Below are 21197 nucleotides of genomic sequence, written 5' to 3'. Positions count from 1 at the left end.
GTGTGTGTGTGTGTGTGTGTGTGTGTGTGTGTGTGTGTGAGGAGGTTGGGAAGATGTTTACTTGTGCACTGAGTTCATATAACAAACTGTGTAGGCAGAAACACAGAAGAGCAGAGGAGGAACTGGTGTAAATGCTGGCATAACGGTGTTACAATTCATGCATCAAGCTGACCCCCTGGCAGGTGCAGTGGTTCCAGTGTAATGTCCAGACCGGTCGGTCAGTGAGTCCAAGAGCTTGATCAGCAGAAAGCTGAGAATCGAGCAGCCCCTCTACACAACCACAGCACTCACCCCACTTGACGTTTGAGCTCTGCTGCTGCTGCTGCTGCTGCTGAGACAGTTAGAGTCGACGCAGCGTACTCTCAGTCCATGCAGCGCAGAGTACACCTTGTGCCACTTTCCTGTTCAGTCCGAGTAAAACACAACTTTACAGCCGAGTAAAACATCGACTCGGCTCGGCTTGTTTTAAATCCTCCCTTTTCAAATCATTTGCGGCTTGCAGACGCGTCCTCCTCCTCCTTCTCCTCCCCGCCGGCTCTCCTCAGCCTCTCCCTCATCTCGGCCCGTGTGGCATTGCGGTATAACCGGAGCCCCGAGCAGGCCGCAGGTTCTCGAACCGTCCCAAAGAAAGCGGCCAACGATCGCTCGCTGTTTTGCGCTCCGTGCAGCAGAGGTGACATGCGTGCGCCCGGTCATGAGGGAAGGCGTCCCGACTTGTGCGCTCCCTACCTGGCGACCTTACAGCTCATTATCATCCTACAGGAGGAAACAGCAGTAAAAGGATGAGGAGATGATATCGGTCCGTCCGGGAAGCAGAGGCTAATTATGGCGACTTAGAGATGAGGAGAAATATCTGAGCATAGATTTGCTAACTGTCTTAAAATAGCAGCCAGGTGGATCGGACGATATATCGGATAAAAAAATAAATAAAAATAACTTAATTTATGAGCTTTTGCTGTGGTCCACCAAGACCCCATCTTTCTCCTCCGCTTCTTTCCTCCCTGCAGTCACGCGGGCATCCCGTACAGTCCGTGTGTTAGTGTGAGCGTGTGTTTCTCTCTCTCTCTCTCTCTCTCTCTCTCTCTCTCTGTGTGTGAGTGTGTTTACCTCTCTGCTTCCCACCAAGCCTCACACAGCCGTCACTTATAGATCACGCGCACGTATAGTGTATCGCTCTATCCATGCTCATCTTTATTAACCCGAATTTGTTCTCTCTGCATCCCTCTTCCGACACTTGGGTAAATAATAGTGTTTGCAAACCGAAAAGCTGCTCCGCATGCGTGATGACACGGCACGCCGAACGTGCAGACAGCTCGGGAGATGCGGCAGCTCGCGCGAGCACAGTCACAAAGGTGGTGCTGATGCTGGGGAGGAGGAGGAGGAGGCGTGGGTGCCATGGCGACAGAATCCGGCACCGCGTCTGCAGTAAAACGGAACGAGCAGCAGTTAGCCTGTCCTTCGTGAAAGACCAGTATTGCAGCCAGCCCTTTTGCTTCTATAGACTCAGATTTTAGGTACTTAAAAGCAAAAACAGAAAAATACTGCATAAAAAAATTCATTCTCTTTTTTTAAGATTCTTTCCTTAGAAATGTCTTTCAACTTTCTTCATAGTTGTAAAATGTTTTTGATTGACTCCACACTCCATTATGCCATCAGAGCTTAAAATGCGCACATTTTCTTTTCTTCTGTCTATTACTAGCAACCCTTGAATATTTTACCATCAGCTTTGACTGTTACAATCACAAATGTCCATTTTGATAAAATTTTATGTGACGGACCAACACAACGCCACAACTGGTATCATTGTGACATGGAAAAGGATGCATTTTTTTTTTTTTACAATTGAAATTCATCAATATCATTAGACTGGACGGAGACCCTTTTTTCCAACAATTCCAAGTCTCGCCACATAATTTCAACTGAATTTAGGTCTGGATTTGATTCCAGCTCTTCCTGAGTATTTAGGATTGTTCTCCTGCTGGTACAGTTTTTTGCAGTCTCCTTCTGGATTGATCTGCAACAGCAAAGCCTGTTGGTAATATCAGGCTGTGGGAATATTTGCCTGCTGGAGAAAATGTATTGGCATTAAGTCCCTGTAGAAGGTAAGATGACAGCAGCTGGATATATAGGGATTCTTCAATAAAACTCCAGGGTGCTCTGGACCCCAGGTGCCAACACAATGACCTGACGCACGTAGCAAAGATAACAAAGAAGGGCCTTCAAAAGCACTGAGTACGCTTGAACGGCTCAAATAGAGCATTGACTGAGATCCAATAGAACATCTCTGTAAAGACAAAAAAAAAAAAAAATGCTCTCACAGGTTCCCATCCAGTCTGATTGACAGTGAGCGAATCTGCGGAAAACAAAAGAAAATACCCCAAAATGTGTAAAGTTTGTAGAGACATTTAGAGGAAGACTTGATGTAATTGCTCTAAAAGGTATTTCCACAAAGTATTAAGAATGTGCAAATACTTAAAGCTCTTAGTTAGATGTTTGCTTTTTAACCCTTTCATGCATGAATTATGGTCCTTTGTGTTAGGATTTTTTTCCAATTTGTTTTTGATTTTCTTAAGGCATAAAAAAAGTAGGAAAAAGATTTTGTAAAAAAAAAAAAAAGAAAAGAAAAATTAAATTTTTTTAGCTGATCAATTGTAATTTTCTCCAAATACAAAGTTGTTATTTGAAAAACATATCAGCAGTATTGCTCTTTAGGGATTATCTGATGTCACAATAATTTTTTTTTTACCTGCAGGAGTCGTCTACAGTAGAAGGAGGAACGGGGTTGGTTGGCATGCTTTTTTGTCTGTCGGCCATATTGGATTTAACAAAAAATAATTTCTTGCATTTGCAGCTGATGGCCAGCAGTTGGTAGTGTATTTTATGATGCATTAGTGTCCACTTCAGTGGTCTTTGTGCATTTATAACATAAAAATCCACCAGAAGCACAAGAAAATGGCTTTTAGATAGCTGTCCACTGTAGTGACCACTATGCATGAAAGGGTTAAAAATATATTTATAAAACATTTCTGCCACATTATCACTTTCTTTTATGGTGCATTTTGTTTAGCATTCTTTTTTAGAATAACAAAATGTAGAAAAAGTGAATGGTAGTAAACAATTTTGGATGGCGCCATAAAGAAATTTCAAACGTGATTGACCTTTCAATCACATTTAAGATCAAGCAATAAACTATATTTCACACAATCTGTACGAGACAGTAATCATGATTCATGACAAAGCAATTAAAAACAATTACAACCAGGAGCATTTCATAGTATTTGACTTTTATTAATAAAGAATCGGCTCTGTAAAGTCCGTTTACAATGGCAGATCCAAAACAATAAAAGTGTAACAAATATGACCAAAAAAAAAAAAAAAAAATCCGGTTTTCAAGAGCTCTGGTCTGTAAGCAGAAAACAAAGCTGCCGCAATTAACACCTGCAGTGGGAGTGATTTTCAGCATTTGAAAAACTGCATGAGCAGGGAGACAGTCACGTCAGATGAAGCTAATGTGCGGCAACGTTTAGGCACTTCAGATAAAAGGCAAGCCCATTTCAATCAATTCAGTGCGAGAGGCATGCATGCTCTGCTGCTTCCTCGTCTCTCACATCCTGTCCTTTCACTTACTAACACCCATCCTTCCTCCATCTCTTCCCTCGGCTTCTCAGATTGCACTTCTAGGTCTCTGCTTGACATCGTCTACATTCTTCATCCAGCTAGTAAATCAGGGCTTGTTTGACAAACGGCTTTTGTTTGGATTCCATTTGTGGGATTCATTATGATGGAGAGAAATTTCAAAAATTCTCCAGGGGAGGGAAAACAGGACGTCATCAGGATCTTTAACATTTAATGACACACTCTTGTTGATTGTTAAATGGAGCAGAACACTTGTTCAGTCCTCTACTTTTCAGGGAGTAAACAATGCCGACTTGGGAATCCTTAATATTTATTTCAAGATATTTATACAATGTTTTCGCGTGGCAAATTTATAGAAAACAAAATGTCAGAATTTCAAGTATTTTCTCATTATCTCTGGGACTTCAGTAACAAATTTAAGACATTTTTCCTCCTCAGGTTGGAATGATTACACCCCACATTTTAAAACAAGAACAGGAGGCCTTGGTTTGAGCTTACTGTACTTTTACAAGTTTCTGGTATAGTTCTGTCTGGATGTCACGAGCCTGATGTAGGCCTTCTGCAAACCAGATTTAATTTGTACTTGGGAAAACAGCCCTGCCCATCTGACCTAAAAGCCATGTTTCAATAAAATGAAACTGTTGTATGTACAGGGACAAGTGTATGTATAGATCTCAAAATTGTATCTCTATGTGAATTCAAACTTGTTCACATAAGTCTTGTTTTTAGAAATCATGAAAGTTGTTCAATGTTTTTTCTCCACCCCGAGAAAAAAAAAAAGAATGATTTCAATAAATCATTGAAAGTCTAACGTACGCCCATTTATATGCATTATATATTCATGTAAACTCTGACGGGAAACTAAACCAATAACTAAAGGCATTCTTATTCTAGTAACCTGCTCCAACATTTAAAATACCTAAACATATTTGACTGGAATTTTGGCACTTGGTATAAAATCATTTTAAAAACAAGTTTTGATCTGAAATGTTCTGATTTTCAGGAATGATCAAACTCCTGAAAACTGCTACAGCTTGTGCGCAGATGAATAAATGATAATATTATACAACAGTGCCAGTGCAGGAATGATAATGAGTGTGGCTTTTTGCTATAAAGAATTAGATTGGACACAGGGGACATTGAACATGTTGAGTTCAGGCGTTTGGTCACTTTCAGCAAGTTTTTGTGGTAACAATCACAAAAAAAAAAAAGGTCTCAGAATAATAAATTAATTTGGGCATGCTAAAATTCTTGTGGACTAAACAACGGTTTGGATATAAAAACAGACAAACTCTCAGCACTTGAACATATTTGACCAGTTTTGGCCAGCAGATGGAGACAGAAAACCTTTGCATTTTTCCATGGTGCTCTTAAATGTCTGTGGCATACACATGTCACTTCTAGAGAATGGCACACTTTGAGGACGATTTCTCTGTACTGCTGGTGATTTTCACCTCTTTTCCCGCCGAACCCTGTTCACCAACGACAAAAGCGGCTAAACGTCACAAACATGTTCTCTTACTTTTTCTTAGGAAATACATTTATAACAAAAAATGAACGGACATACCGGCTTCTTGGTGGATTTATACAGTATGTCTCTTGCCAAAGCTAGAAAAGACTGCATAGCAGACAGATTGGAACACAGAAGCAGAGGAAATAAGATTTAACCTTTGCAGCACATTAACAGCGTTTACACAAAACAAGCCCAAAAGTTCAGTGAGGTGTGCAGTCATGGTGGATTCATTGTGGCTCACCTCTTCCACATTAATGCTGGACTTTGCACTGGTCTCGAAGAACCTGATACCGTGATCCTTTGCCAGCTGTTGACATTAGAGTAAAGAATATGACTCACAACCACATCCTGGTTCTTATCTAAAGCAACTTTAAAGATAGGTCAACAGTTCTTTACATACAGTGTGTTTGACATTCTTAGTCTGGCACAAATTCTTTTGGTACAAAATACTGACAAAATACCATCTTTCTGTCACTTATGCATGTTACTTTGTGTCACATACAATCACAACAGAAAACAAATGCTTTAAGAGTTGAAATAGGCATACAAAGCTACTGCCTAAACATCAAAATTTATATAGTAGACATTAATTACAGTCACATCGGTTTCCTCACCTTCTCTCCCGTCTCCTTGGACACTTTCCGTTTCGGCTCAATGTCGCATTTATTTCCTATAAGCATCTGACTGACCCCAGCAGATGCATTCTGTGAAACGGGATGTAGTTATCTGATTAGAGGAGGTCAGCTGAAAATAAGCATTAATCATCACTGCTAGAGTGATGGGATTTAACATCAGATATCTGCTGCAGAGTAAACTCAGAGCATGCTCGGTTCTCCTGTTCAATGCCAGCTGTAAAGTTGTTCTTTTTTATGAAATACAAATGCATCCTTTTAATCCAAACAAGCAACACTGTTGGTTGTTGTAACCAATATTTTTTATTGCAACTTCATAAATCAACATGACTTGTTCCCTAACTGTTTGGACAATCTTTTGTTTGACTCCGGTATTAAATTTTGTGGTGAGGGTGGAGGACAGAGTCTCCGCTGATAGTGCAGCACTCACACTGCGTTGTTGTGCAAGTGAATGCCACTCAGACCTTTAAATCTTTCTGAGGTTTCTTTAGCAACAAAGCAAGACTTTTGATTTTAGCTTTCTTCAATTTTGATAGTAAGCCGCCCCAGATAGTTTTTGCTCCGTCCCAGTTACCACCATCTTTTCACTTGTTTTGAAAAAGCTATTAACTTTCAAGTGAACTGTGATGGCTGCTCAGAGAAGCTACTTTAGGTTGACTATTGTGACAAGATTTGAAGCTTCAGTCAGAAACTGAAAGCAAGTATCAGCTTTACCAAACAAATTAAAGAGATAGTTCAGGTTTTCTTTGGTAGATTGTTTCTGTTTTTGTGTGTTAAGCAGTAAACATTTTGTCTGGAATAACTCTCCTTCAATTTCACAGAGTGTGAAAAACAATTCAAAGAGATATGAATATATTCGCAAGGCACTGTAGCTTACACTGAAATGTTTTTCATACATGTGTACTGTATAGCACATAGTTCCTCTGGTTAGATAGTCTTCAATATATGGTCTGTTTTTAGTGGTCGCTTTAAATAAGATAGTCATTATTACTGCCCAAGACCAACCATTTCTTCTATATAAAGAGAATAAACTGCTATAAATTTTTTGGAGCTGGACATTAACATGAAAAAGTTTGGTTTATTTTGGCCTCAGTGTCATATCGAGTCAGACTATTTTTAAGTATCATTGTTAACTATAACACTCTGCTTGCAACCTGCTGATGTTTTCCCACTCTAAATTTTGTAATGAAAAATATAGAAATTATTACCCTAAACTTGACTAAAAAAAAATCTTATTTGTAGTAACGGAGTTTTTCTGTGCAGAAATTAAAACTTCATTTTCAATAAAGCTATTTTGTTGTGATTTGCTTCCATATTTTTTACTACAATTTGTCCATGAACTAGAATCTCATACACAATGAAAAAAGATGTTATTAATGTGAGTATTAATGTGAGCACAATGCACTTTTCTCTGCATTTTTAAAGGTTTTGAGAGTCTGTTTTCCTGTAATAATGAATCAGAATAATTTTTGATAATAAAAAGCTATCAAGGAGCAACAGTTGCAATATTCAGTCTCATGGAAAATGGAAACAGTCTCACTTCCTTGATGCTCTTCATCCAGTTTTGGATGTTTTCAAAGGATTTCTCATCAGTGATGTCGTAAACCAAGATGATGCCCTGGCAGAAGAGTGACAACTTAAGTGTTCAATCACAACATACAAAGTGAGCATAAAGAGAAGACATGCAGCAAGTTATCCAGCCTGCAGCTTCTACGGGTGTGCAGTCCTCACCATGGCTCCCCTGTAGTAGGCAGTAGTGATGGTCTTGAACCTCTCCTGTCCTGCTGTGTCCCTGCACCAATAAATCAAAGCATTTCAAGCCAGAAACATACAGTGATACATGTGCAGGACTCATAGAAATATATATATTTTAAAAAGTTGCATTTAAAGTGAATTGTACATCTTAAAATATATATATTTTATTGACTTCAACACATCACAAAACAAAGAACCACCTCAGTGACACCTCTTACCAGACTTGTAGTTTCACTTTCTTTCCATCCACTTCAATTGTTTTTACTTTAAAGTCAATGCCTGGGAGATAAAGAAAAAGAGGACAGGAAAAGGCAAAATGAGCAAAATACCCCTAACAGGAAGTCAAACATACACACACTGCACACAGTATTGGTAAGGTGGAAACTGGTCATTTCCACCGTGTGCACTCCTATCCACAAGCGAGCATGAATTGTTTTTTTCCTTTGAGGATGGACAAGCTGACAGACAGCAGGGAGGAGGATGTCCAGCACTAAACTCTGCATGCCAGAAAGCCAGCAGCTCTTTTGGGAATGCAGAGATGGTAAGAGAGATAGGAATGAGGGTGGGTGGACCTTCAGAGAGAGCAATGAGATCAGTAAAGGGAGAGATATGAGGGGGTGTGGGGGGCAGAGTTAGGACAGAGACTGTAAGAACTGTAAGAACATGAAAAAAAAGTAGTGCAACAGAATAAACCCTGTAGTTTAAGTCTGTACTTAAAAGTAATCTTTAACTAATTAGTTCCATTAAAGTACCTTATAAGTTTCATTAAAGCTACTAGAAATTTCTTGGTCTTTTTAAATTAAAGTTAGATGAAAATATCTGGTAGGTTCCATGAAGGTTACATGAGAGTCAAGTTCCCTATAAATTTAACAAAAGTACCATTAAATTTCCATATATATATAAAAAAAAAACATGGCAAGTCCTTTGAAAGTTTTGGTTTGTTCTATGACAGTTCTGTGAAGTACTCGGTAAAATCAATGAAGGTAGCTTGTAAGTTTTATGAAAATATTTATTAAGTTCCTTGTCAGTACCTGGTAATTTAACAAAGTTCCTGCTATGGAAGGTTCCATGAAAGTGACTGGTAAGTTGTCAATGCTCACTTAACACTACGGAATGATTCAATGCAAGTACCTGATGAGTTCCTTGAAAGTCCTGTTAAGGTTCCAGGTAGGTTTCATGCAACCACCAAGTAGGTTTCAGGAAAGTTCAATGAAACCAACTAAGTTCTGTGAAAGTCTAATGACAGTACCTAGAAAGTTTCATGGATGTTACAGATTACCTGGAAAGCTATGTTCCAGATTCCAGAAAAAGTACCAGGTATGTTCCATGAAGGTACAGAGTAAGTTCTATGTGAAACAGCTTGAGGAAAGTTCAATTAAAGTGCCAAGTAAACCGAAAGAACTTGCAGAGTTGAAAGAAGTTTTATGAATGCTGCTAGTACATTTCAAGGTTCCAAGAATGTTCCATGAAACCACATCAGATCCAGGAAAGTTTCATCGAACCCTGAGCAAGTTCTGGAAAGTAACACCTACAGGTCTAAGCTTTAAGCTCAGATATGGGATGCATCATGCAGTGGTATAAAAAAAAGAAAAAAGCACAGAAAAAAAGAAAAGGAAGATATGAGAAAGAAAGTGGAGACTAGTTGAGACATGAAAGCAGTCTGAGAAACCCGTTTGCACAGTGTTCGGAATCAATCAACAGATCATGAAATGTCAGCAAACATTTATTCAGCTCATAACTCAAGTTTCAGAGCGCTGACGCAGACAGGCTGCAGTTAAATAAACATTATTCTCACGTACCGATGGTGGAGATGTATGTGGAGTTGAAATTGTCCTCTGCAAAACGGATGATGAGGCACGTTTTACCCACTCCGCTGTCCCCGATCAACAGCAGTTTAAAGAGGAAATCGTATTTTTTCGCCATGGCTGGAGCCCAGATAGAAGGAAGAGGAAGAGGGGGAGATTTAAGCAGTCTCTTAAAAAAATTAAAAAAAAGTTTAAAAACTTCCCTTTTTTGTTCTTTGAGTTATGCCAGTCTTCTTTTCTCGTTTTCCCCCTCCCAGCCTGTTCACCGGTAAATTCCGATCCCCCTCAGTGCCTCAGTGCTTAGTTTGGACTGGGCGACAACAAACTCCATCCAAAGTTTACAAAGCAAGTTTAAGGTCAAACCTTCATCGCCTGAGCTGTTAAAACTCCATTCTTCTGCACTAAAAGTATCCAAATCCTACCGTTTACAAACACATTGGAAACGCTACGTGGTTTTCAGGCTGTAGAGGGTGGGGGGAAAACTCGGCCCAAATTCCACTTTGGCTGGGAGAATTACGTAGAGTGGGAGTGATTTATGGGAGTGACCAACTTTTACTGACCGGACGTTAGATGGCGCCACTTGAATAGAACTTCTGTTTATTCCTGGAATAACAAGGCAGATAAAAAAAACGTTACACTTTTCACACTTCAAGGTTTTCCAGTCAAAGATAAACCATTAGAAACATTAAATTGTGTCGCAAAAGTCATTTTTAACATTGCGTGCAATGGTGATAAAATATGTCCAATTGTCCACTGACAACATTTATATTGTATCCTAATTTTTTCATGAGAGTTTACTGCCCCTGGTCTAACAGCAAAACTTTAATGTAGAATTTACTAATAATTTAGGCTGTTACGGCTTGTATTGCGTCTGAAATCCACAATAACACAGCGCCCCCTGCAGGTAACAAGGACCGAGTCACCCTCTGCTAAAACCTTGTTTTCATTTTACACGTGAATTATATTTATTTTACTAAATGAAATAAATCAAGAATGATGAAGAATAATTATTTTTCTTTCCTCCTTAATACTATACTTAATATAGCTTATTTTTTTATTGCAAGATTTTTTTTCTGTCGCTTCTTTTTCAGGGAAATCTTACTAGATTGTAAAAAACAAACAAACAAAAAAAACTTTCGTAACGTAGGTTATTATTAACATTAATGTTGCCAATTTTCTACACCTATTTGATTTTTAAAAAATGTTAGACTGCAATGATGTTTTCTACTTCCTCCCATCAGCCAGCAGTTTCCGGTACGTGACCAACGTGAGTTTTTCTCTTTTCCTTTCAGCAGAGAGTCTTAGCTGGAAACACGCAGACATGCCCGTAAGTAAAAAATACCGTTCGTAAAGTTATTATCATGATGTAAAGAGTAGGCTTACCTTGTAAGAAGACGGTCCTGGAGTTGACATTTGTGTTTTTTCGTGAATTTTTTTTTTTAGTTGTTCGGTGTTGCTTTAATGTAAATGTGGAAATGTGAAGCAAGGCAATATGGCGAGAACACGTGTCGGAGGGAGAAACAACGCGATCGGTTAAAACACGTCTAAATCCCTTCCCCAATGCCTTTTACATCTCATTTAGGTAGAAAGGGGTTAAACTGGTTCTATAGTTTAATACTAAAGCCCAACCAAGTTCAAATATATATATTTTTAAAAACATATGTTTTCATATTTTAGAAATAAAATCTGAGATAGCTATATGTTTGTTTACCCCCCACCCCTCCAGAAATGTACAATTAATTACTGCTGTAACCTTTATTTATTTCTGCTTTACTTCTCTCATGGTTCCTTAAAGTGAAACCTGCATTCAGGTCACAGTCTTAGCCTTTGTGTAATCATGTTATAAAAGCTATTTCCTGTACTTTTCAACTTGTTCTCAAATTATTTAAGAAATAACATGATTGCTGTTGCTTTTTAAGTCATTTTTTAACATGTGACTCTCTAATGAGTTATCCTGGCTTTTTTCCAGCTCGCAAAAGATTTGTTGCACCCCAGTCCTGAGGAGGAAAAGAGGAGACACAAGAAGAAACGGCTTGTGCAGAGTCCTAACTCCTATTTCATGGATGTCAAATGTCCAGGTGTGCGTTAATCTACGAGTTATAGTCAATAATCTGTCATCTCAAAGAAATTTATTTAATAATACAAGTACATTTTGCCTTTATGTGTTGCCCTTTCTCTAAACCTGTAGTGATCGGGGTGTCAAATAAGGCAGAAAGTGACTCTTGCGGTTGTTTGCGAGCGAGATTTCACTTGACTCGTTTACACAAACAGTTGCATGGACACCAGTAGTCGGCCATTACGTTCATCACAAAGCAGCAGCTCCCTCTTTCGTTTGGCTTAAAACCTCCTTGATGTGTTTCTTACTGGTTTTTTTTTGTGCATTTTGCAGGTTGCTACAAGATCACCACAGTATTCAGCCACGCTCAGACAGTAGTTCTGTGTGTCGGCTGCTCCACAGTTCTTTGCCAGCCGACGGGAGGAAAAGCTCGCCTGACAGAAGGTAGAGACATCACCACAAGCTCTGTTTCTGTTACAGTCAACTATTTGAGACTCACAGAAATAACAATAAGTGTAGCAAGGTGTTTATTTTAGTTTCGCTTGACCGAATCGCCTGCAGTTGTTTATTTAACTCCTCGCAGAGTGTTTCTGAAATCGTCGAGTGCTGTGCGTTCACAACAAAGTAGATTTTGTTCTCGCATGTGCTTCACAGTGTTTTTCAAAGGTTGCTCTTGAGTTTGCTCTCAGTGATGAGTGGCGTAGATCATAAATTTGACACTGTGCTCGTGATATTTATTAAAATGGCAATAAAGAAATTATTGTTAGGAGAATTTTTTTTTTAAGCCACAACGTTTCCAATAAGGAAGTAGTGTGTTTTACTCGTTGTCTTAACTTGCACCCACAGGCGTCGCTCCGTTAACTTTAAATGCTGTGATTTAACACCATGACCTCACCTCCCAGGTTGATTTAAAATCAACCTTTTGACCTCCAAGCGAAGAATCGACTGGAGTAATGCACAGAAGCCATGTGCATTAAGTAATGTGTGTTATCCGAATCTCAGTTATTTCTCTAATCACATAAATCCATCAGAGATGAGAGGATTTCAAAATCAAACAGCAGAAGCATTTAGTGACGCCCTGTTACACAGACTCATACCTCATCTTGCTTCTCTACCTTTCTTTCGTTTGCCTGACATGTGAAATGAAATTGTGACATTTTCTAATGAATAAGTCATCTCCCACATAGAGTTACTGAACTCCTTTTATGAACGAAGTGACTCTTGAGGGCAGGTGGCTGCGCTGGATTTGTATGTATGGGTAAAACAGTAAAAGTAGGTAAACACCAGGGATTTATGCCTCACTTGTTAGATTATTTTTTTTTTATTAGAAAAATTAAGATTATCCTCCTCCGTTTGTTGCTCTTTGACATGAAATCCCAGTGAAACACATTGATTCTGTGGTTGTAGCCTGACAAAAAGTTGAAACGTTGGCACATGAATACTTTTGTAAAGCACTCTGTGTCTACCTGACCCGTGTAGGCAGCGGAGGCTTTACATCTAAGCATAGTGCAGTAAACATTTTTCAGCTTGTGTCGTGGTCAACGTTTCCACCTTTGCCTTTGTGTTGCCCTTTCATGATGTTCTCCGTGAACAGGGTGTCTATCGAGGCAAACAGTAACTGTCGGTGCTTGGTGTGAGGAATTCATCACTATTTATCCATTTCTGCACAATCAACTGCAAGCACAAACAAATTACTCCTGTTTTCATTCTGCCGTAGCTTTAAGCTCACTACTGATTAGTTTATTTTGTGGGGGGAAAAAGAGTGGATTAACTGCTGCACGACTCTTGAGCCTCTAGAAGAAGTGATAACTTTATTTAGTGAATGAGCCGAGCCGAAGGTCGAGGTTTGTTTTTATCGACGCTCTCTCCGGCTCTATCGTGCGATCTGCTGCCCTGGTAACCAACAGCCTCTTTCTGATCTGCATGGGTGCAGCCTCAACCTTTGACTCTAGACTCATGCTTGTTTTTGTAGTTATTCAGTCTATAAAAAGCAGATCATCACAGCTAGTACCTGTTATGACTCACTTTGACTGGGTTTTTAAACATTTTTTCTACATACTTCTTTTATCCTTATGTAACTACAGCTCTTTGTTTGAACTTGAAGTGGATTATTTAACTAATTTTCCCCTCTTTCCGTTTCATCCAGGATGCTCTTTCAGGAGAAAACAGCACTAGTGTAACCAAACCTGGCTGCACAGGTGAGAAGGAGAACTTGATGGACGTCAGGTGACGCTGCCAAAGATGCAACATGGGAAAAAAAGGAAAGGAGACGACGGGAATAAATCATGTGAAGCAGTTTGTGTAAAAGAAGTAACTGACCCGGCTGGAATCCCTCAAACACCCAATATCTTCTAATTGTTCTCTCTAAATAAACCTGGGATTCACAAGTTTAAATAATTTCACGTTTGTCATCCAGTTTGTTGCTTTTTATCCTTTGAATCCCTTGAATCCCACTGTCAGCTTACCACATTCTCCTGAAGAGGAATCCTGTTAATTCGTAGTTCTGGATCTGAATTTATCGCGGTAAGCCACACATTCATGGGAAATTGATCTTTAGTAATGAGACTTGGCTACCTAGCAAACTGGATTCCTGCAGATTGTTCGAAAACACTAAAGCTGTTTTTAAGAAATGGAGAGTCTACAGATTATCTTTGCTGCAGTTTTATGTAAAAGCCTTGAGCATTAATATCTCAACGCTGTCGTCACTCTTGAGGGTTGATTATGGGGAAAGTCCTGCTTTGTGAAACGCGGCGCCCCGAGGTGATACGTTAAATAAAAATGAGGAGTGTAGCTGTAATTTTGAGCCTTCAACTTCCTGTGGAAATTAAGGGAATTGAGTCCAGAAGGAATGTGAATATTTGAAGCACCTTTCTGGAATTATTCAATGATAACTTCATTGTTGCCTATGCTTATTTGTTTGTGTTGTGTGGACACAACTTGTTAATAAAATCATGGGAAAGGTGACTGGTGTTCTTTATTGAGTGAATAACAGGATTTGTTTCAAATACATTTGCCAACATCCACTCATCTTTTGCCTAATTGTCCATCTAACAAATTGCTGTCAAGTACATGTAATAGTCATAGAAGGTGTAGATAAGTACAAGTGCATCAGCTATTCAAAAACTATACTGCTCAAAAAAATAAAGGGAACACTTAAACAACACAATATAAACTTCTGTGAAATCAAACTGTCCACTTAGGAAGCAACACTGATTGACCCGACGAGGGTCCCTGTTGTCAATCAGTGTTGCTTCCTAAGTGGACAGTTTGACTTCACAGAAGTTTGATTTACTTGAGAGTTATATTGTGTTGTTTGTGTTCCCTTTATTTTTTTGAGCAGTGTATATTTCAGTAATTCAATTAAAAAGGGAAACTATATAGTATGCAGATTTATTATACTTCGTGACATTTCAAGCATGTTTCTCTCTGTGGTTTTTAACTTGCATAAAAGCCAAACTTTTAGGTGCTTATAATGGTAAAAAAATTGTATATGGATTTACAGACTTAGATGTTACCTCCACAATCATTGCACAAACTGATGCTATGGAAAGTTGTAAAAATAATGGTACAAAAGGAAAATGAGAGTAAGTGTTTGGACATTATGATGTATTTGCTGATTTTTGTGACATTTCAATCCTCTTTTTAGGTAGGTAAGTGTAGTGACCACAGTAGTTTTTAGATTTGCATCATATTAAATTTAATCTAAAAACTTGATGTCAATGTGTTTCTCCAATTGTTAAGTTGCTTAATGTTTTTTTTCTGTCAGGGATGTTGAGGTAGAGCTTTGTGAATATTTAACATATAACTTCAGTTTATTTCAGGACAAATAAAATTTCTTGCACTTTGATGACAGTGAAATGTTCTCTTGCTTCTCAAACAAAAGCATAAACAAATTCCTTAATGTTCGCAGTTCATTCTGAGCGCTTCAGTGTCAACACAAAGATAAAAAAACATTAAAGATTTAAAATATACCAATCACTCCAGCTGAGACTGTTAAGTATTGTATTGATTTAGGACTTTTTGAAGTCAGTTTGTTTTCCAGCTAATGTGTTTGAGTTACTGTTGAGGAACTTGATGACATTGATTAATTTGATGAAACGGCCCAAAGATATGGCTTTGCTCCCGTTTCTTTCCTATACGAGAGATCCTCACGCTTCCAACATGATTTGGCTGCAAAAACATGTTCAGGAAACTGATCCCAGAGGATGAATGAGCAGATTTAATTCTCCAAACATCATATTGCATTAGAAATAAATGAACTTTCTAGTCTCCCATTTGAGAGACGTTTTCTTGCTTCCTTCTCTGTGGATGCCTGTGAGACGCTGTGAGGTCTGAGCACATCGTCATCACATTACAGGAGGCCTGATCTGGTCAGCACTGACACCAGGCTGCCTGCAGGCCTCCTGGACATCAGAGAGCAGCTGTGGAAGGAGAGGAAGCTGACCCCAGACAGAGTCTCAGATGGAGGGTGCAGCTGAAGCAGCTGGCTCAACCTTTCCTGAGAACAGACTCAACATCTGTAGCCAGCTGCCAGCAGTGAAAGGCAGAGGGGACAGAATAATGAGATCTTCTCAGAAGCACAGATTAAAGAAGATGGCGATACTGCTAAGTGCATAAATCTGTCACCAGAGGGCGCTAAACTGTAACGACTGCAACTCGGATTTCTTATGAAGCCCATAGAAGACAAATAGGCCAAATAAACACGGAATCGCTTTGTTTTTGTTCTCATTAAGTTTGAAATGCATGTGCTTTTTGTTTTGTTTTTATTGTTGAGTAAAATATTTATTGATATTATAATTTACCCCTGAACGTAATTTGTATTGGTGACATTTATCTATGTTGTATTGTGTTTTCTGGTCGTTCAGCAGAGCAGGCCGGTGGTGATAATCTGAAGTCGTCTGTGCCAGGCTCTGTGTGTGTTGGAAGCCGAGGAGAAAATGGAATGAAAGGATCAATAGTGAAGGGCAGAGAAATCTGAAAAAGCGAGGATTGAGTTTTTTTTTCTGTTTTTTTTGTCAGTGCTGAGGCAAGCTGCACGCATGCTTCTCCCTGAATCAAATCTGGCAAAATGGAAAAGGTTAAAATCAAAATTTGTTATGAAAGAGAGCTATTGAGAGAGAAAAATCAAGAAGCAGAAATGACAAGGCCGTACAAAATGATGTTGAACATAGGTTCTTTGAGTGCAGCAAGAATTGATCAAGGTTAGAGCTAAATAGCTCCCCTCCGACTGAGTCCAACCGGGCAAACTCCCACGCTGAGTGGGGGGTAAACCCTGTATAGAACCACAGTGAACAGTGATTTCGTCTGAGCGCACAGTTTGAGCCTCCTCTCACCAAGGACAGAGTCATTATACATTATAAATAACTGTGGTAAATGCTGGCTGACCCCCCAGACAGATCTCCATTATATCACAGAAGAGACACCTGTCAGCTTCGTCCAGAGGAGGAAGACGTCTCCTGTCACAAGAAGTTATTTATTTCTTGAATTTATTTATTACAATATTAGAACAAATTTATTTTCTCATAGCTTGAGACTACTACTGCCAGTAATAATGATAGTATTACAACTACTTGAGCTTCTGTACTTCAATAAAAGTGATTAATGGAATCTAATTGTTTTAAATGTAGTAAATTGTATATTGTAAAAATAAGCAGTAACATTATTTTACTTTGAATAGTTCTCTAGGGGATCAATGGGCACCCACAGGGCATCATTTGTGCAAGAATGGAATCTGGTCATATTTTTTTTAATCAAAATGTTTAGGGGCGATAATAATTATGGCAGTGGGAATAAAAAAAAAACATTTAAGATGTTTTTTCTACTCAAATTAAAGGCTGGAGTTTTCTACTGTGATGGTGTAAATTTATTTGAAAGCTTTTCATACATCCTCACAATATATTTGGAGGTTGCTGTTTAATGACTTAGATGCTTGAAACAACACATTTTTGCAGTAGTGAAAAGAAAATATCAGCGTTTCAAATTCAGAATGGAAGTCCCTGAGCATATGAGCAGCTTAAATTTAACAGAGTGAAAAAGCTTTTATTTACTACTTGATCGTTTTTTTTGTTTTGTTTAAAAAGAAAAGACGAATGATCAGTTTGACTGTCTATCAAATATATTCTTCATTTATTCTGATTCTTTGCTTACATGCTTTGAAAACAGCACAATACTTAGAAAATGTATTATCTTCAATTATTATTAGCATCTACAGGGTGAAAAGATCCTTTTAACCGTAACCAAAACAAAGAAAACAGAAATCCCCGACTGTCACACAGCACAACACGGAGGTTGAAGACAGCTAGACAGAAAATAGATGGACAAGTACAAGTAGAAAAAGAGAAGAGAAGCATGATGAAACATACGTGTAAGAATAAGGCTGCAGAAGGTGAAACTAGTCACAGAGCCCTGGGAGGAGTACGTTCTGCTGAATATAATCTTACAAAGTAGTTGTCCCTTTTGCTCCAACATCACACAGTTGATTAATTAATAAACATAAGCTTAACAAGACACACACACACAGGCATCCCCCCCCCCCCCCCCCCCCCCCCCCCCACACACACACACACACACATACACACCCTTTTTGCTGGACTGAGGGTCACTGTGATGGATGCGTCCCATGAACGGCAGTGAGCATTAAAAGTCAGGTGACCCGGCGAACACAATCAGTCATGTCAGATTGCCAGAGCCTGAAATTAATCATTCCCATCTGTGGCCATTTCCTGCATTAATTATTCTGACTATGTGGCTTAAATAGCCTGGACGCTGCGAATGTCTCTGGGCACGAGGGGACGTTTATGAGGACATGTTTGAAGGGTCAGAAAGATCTGAGGTGGTCAAACTTTTACATCCCTGGTCACAGAGTAGCAGCCGTAGCGCTTCACACCGTGTGAACCTTTTCTCATTTTTAGGCAAAACTTGAGTTCTTGTCAGAGTAAGCAGCAAATGGGCCCCTGACCAGCATAAAGGAATGACAGTAAGTTTAGAGGAAGATGATAAATGGTGAGGCTGCATGCATAAACAAGCAAGGCACAGTCAATGGATAGACGGATTGACAATAAATGGTTTCCAAAACAACAATTTTTATGTGCTCAGACATTCGTCTTGATAGATTTAGGGTATTACTTTATTGATTTAAACTGTTCCATTGTAGCTCAGACAGCACATTTAGAGTCATTGTCCTGCTGGAAACCGAACCTCCGCCCCAGACTCAAATGTTTTGCAACCCTTATTAGATTTCCTTTCACCATTACCCAGAGTTTAACCCCATCCATCTATCACCAGCATCCCTGTTGAGAGGAAAAGCATCTCAACAGCATGATGCAGCCATCACAGTGCTTCAAAATAGGGATGGCATGTTCTAGGAACTGTTTATACACATCAGATGTGAGATGTTCTGCAACACATTTTTTTTACATCTATGTCTAAAAGGTAGAACTTGGTCTGACCTGGTCAGAGAACCTTCCTCCATAGGTGTGGTGTTTCCCTAAGGTGCTGGTGAAGAACAATAAAAGAGACTTCTTCTGTTTCTTTCAGTCGATTTCTTCTTGCAACTCTGTATTTATATCTACATTTGTGGAATGCATGGGAATTAGTATTACCAATAAATTCTTCCAGAGAGATGGATCTCCCTCAGAGTTGCCACTGGCTTATTGGTTGCTGGGTTCTGGTAGATGGCCATGTCTTGATAGTCTTGCATCTGCACCATACTCTGTTGTATTAAACATTTACTCATGAAATGTTCAAAGCTTTAGATATTATTTCTGGCCCTGCTGCAAATACTCTACAACTCTCTTCCTGACCTGTCTATTATGAGGCTATTTGTCCAATAATGTTCTGTAATAATAAACCTCTGAGGCTTTCACTGAACAGAAGGCTTTTTATAGATTCATTAATTTTGATTAAATTACACCTATTTCCCATTTGGCGGCTTATTCAATCAGTGTGATTTTGCATTACATTCAAGATTTTCTCTTATTTTGATATTTGTAAGCCTCACTTTTCAGATTTTATTTAATTACTTTACAATTACCTACTGCTTTGTGTTGATCTTTTGTCATGGAAGAAATTCTGGATGAGAAGAAATAAGAAATTTATTAAAACCTTGCAAGGTGAGAACAGAAATACAGAGTCAAGGGAATGTGCCAAGTCTGCTCTGACAAACACTGGGTATGGCTTCATTCTATAGGTTTTGGTCAGAGAAGAGAGACTTGATTGGACTGTAGGTCCAATTGGACTTTAGGTCCAATCAAGTGAATAAAAACAGCCTGTTCCTTCTGCTGACTCAGAGTGTTTGAGCATCTTGTTTGCTTTATTATTGCAGGTAAGCTTATCCTGGTGATTTGGTTCTGGCAAAGAGCAACTTCTGAGATAAAAAAAAAAGATCAGAAGTGTATAAAAGTAGCTGTTTTGGGCCAAAAAGGTGGTCATAAAAATATATAATCATGTTTATAAGAAGGTCACAGTGTTTCTTGGTTAACCAAGGGGACAGACATGACTCAACCCTCCCGTTATGTGCGTTTCTGAAGTACAGCAATAATGTTCCCGGGTCAGTTTGACCCATGGAGTGTTTAATCATGCAGTAGTGTCCGAAATCTAAAAATTCCTCCAAACCATTTTTGCATCTGATTATTAACTCCAATACTAACCATTTCAATCAAAATTTGTGCAATGATGTTTTTTTATTTCTCACAAATAAACGATCAACGACAACTTACTCCATCCATCTATTCAATTTCTGTACACCCTTGTCCCTCAGTGGGGTCGGGAGGGAGGGTTGCTGGTGCCTATCTCCAGCTGACGTTCTGGGCGAGAGGCGGGGTCACTCTGGACAGGTCGCCAGTCTGTCGCAGGGCAACACAGAGACACACAGGACAAACAATCATGCACACACACACACACACACACACACACTCACACCTAGGGGAAATTTAGACAGACCAATTAACCTGACAGTCATGTTTTTGGACTGTGGGAGGAAACCAGAGTACCTGGAGAAAACCCACACATGCACAGGGAGAACATGCAAACTCCATGCAGAAAGACCCGGGCCGGGAATCGAACCCAGAACCTTCTTTCTGCAAGGCAACAGCTCTACCAACTGCGCCACTGTGCGGCCGACAACTTACTCATTTAGACATAAAAAAATGTGATTTACATTTTTGTGTCCACTGAAAAACCCACACACGCACGCACGCACACACACACACACACCCCCCCACACACACACAAAAACCCCAATAATTCCATCCATCCATCCATTTTCTTGCACCCTTTTTCCCTCAGTGGGGTCAGGAGGGGTACCCCAATAATTATCCTTGAAATTGATCTTTAGTAAAAAAAAAATTTTTTATTACATTTTGATTTTGTTTTCAAGGGTGATCTTTATAATTAATCTTGAGGCACGTATACTGTTCTGGGTAAAATTGACCCGCTGATTAAGGCAAGACAAATGAGTCATGCAGAGAGTGTTTATGTTTTATTTATGTTTTCCCTCCACTTCTACTGAGTGTCCACTCAGTGTGGGCGAAGTTTGCCCATGGGAACAGAAAAGGCTCCCGTCAAAAGTTGTATGAACACCTGCTTTCTTGCATTTTCATTGTGAAGTAAAGAGAATAGTGAGAAAGTGGGCTTGTGTGTGTGCACATGTGCATATATGCGTGTGGTGTGTGTGTGTGTGTGTGGGTGTGTGTGTGTGTGTGTGTGTGTTAGAGATTTTTTGGTATTATCATTTTGTTGTTACTTTAGTTCATATTAATGTTAGAGCAGTTTAAAATGTTCTCTTCTTTAGTGTGTGTATT

At 39.1% G+C, this 21197-nt stretch overlaps 2 protein-coding genes across 3 annotated transcripts; one reads left to right on the top strand and one right to left on the bottom strand.

The window, feature by feature from the left end:
* Positions 1–3263: 3263 nt before the first annotated feature.
* Positions 3264–9868, bottom strand: rab13 (RAB13, member RAS oncogene family). Of its 2 annotated transcripts, XM_008431752.2 has the most exons (8): positions 9336–9862; positions 7755–7815; positions 7513–7573; positions 7322–7399; positions 5764–5853; positions 5391–5456; positions 5204–5254; positions 3264–5108 (listed from the first exon to the last, which is right to left on the bottom strand). In XM_008431752.2, exons 1-8 carry the CDS (start codon positions 9457–9459, stop codon positions 5037–5039), a joined length of 603 nt encoding a protein of 200 aa, XP_008429974.1. In that variant the 5' UTR covers positions 9460–9862; the 3' UTR covers positions 3264–5036. The 2 variants fall into 2 exon arrangements, with proteins under 2 accessions (XP_008429974.1, XP_008429973.1); XM_008431751.2 differs by having other exon boundaries at positions 5204–5456; positions 9336–9868.
* Positions 9869–10575: 707 nt separating this feature from the next.
* On the top strand, positions 10576–14361 carry rps27.2 (ribosomal protein S27, isoform 2). The gene is made up of 4 exons (XM_008431749.2): positions 10576–10668; positions 11311–11419; positions 11731–11841; positions 13544–14361. Exons 1-4 carry the CDS (start codon positions 10663–10665, stop codon positions 13570–13572), a joined length of 255 nt encoding a protein of 84 aa, XP_008429971.1. The 5' UTR covers positions 10576–10662; the 3' UTR covers positions 13573–14361.
* Positions 14362–21197: the final 6836 nt, after the last annotated feature.

Source organism: Poecilia reticulata, linkage group LG16 (genome assembly GCF_000633615.1).
Source record: "Poecilia reticulata strain Guanapo linkage group LG16, Guppy_female_1.0+MT, whole genome shotgun sequence".
Taxonomy (NCBI): domain Eukaryota; kingdom Metazoa; phylum Chordata; class Actinopteri; order Cyprinodontiformes; family Poeciliidae; genus Poecilia; species Poecilia reticulata.
Note: the sequence above shows the minus strand (reverse complement) of the source record. Positions and strands in the feature narration are given on the sequence as shown.

Coding starts and splice junctions, on each gene's coding strand:
- rab13 (XM_008431751.2), bottom strand. CDS start 9,459: ATGGCGAAAAAATACGATTTCCTCTTTAAACTGCTGTTGATCGGGGAC. Junction 7,574..7,754: donor AAAGTGAAACTACAAGTCTG/GTAAGAGGTGTC, acceptor TTATTGGTGCAG/GGACACAGCAGGACAGGAGA. Junction 5,854..7,321: donor GGATGAAGAGCATCAAGGAA/GTGAGACTGTTT, acceptor CCCGTTTCACAG/AATGCATCTGCTGGGGTCAG.
- rps27.2 (XM_008431749.2), top strand. Junction 11,420..11,730: donor CATGGATGTCAAATGTCCAG/GTGTGCGTTAAT, acceptor TGCATTTTGCAG/GTTGCTACAAGATCACCACA. Junction 11,842..13,543: donor AAAAGCTCGCCTGACAGAAG/GTAGAGACATCA, acceptor CGTTTCATCCAG/GATGCTCTTTCAGGAGAAAA.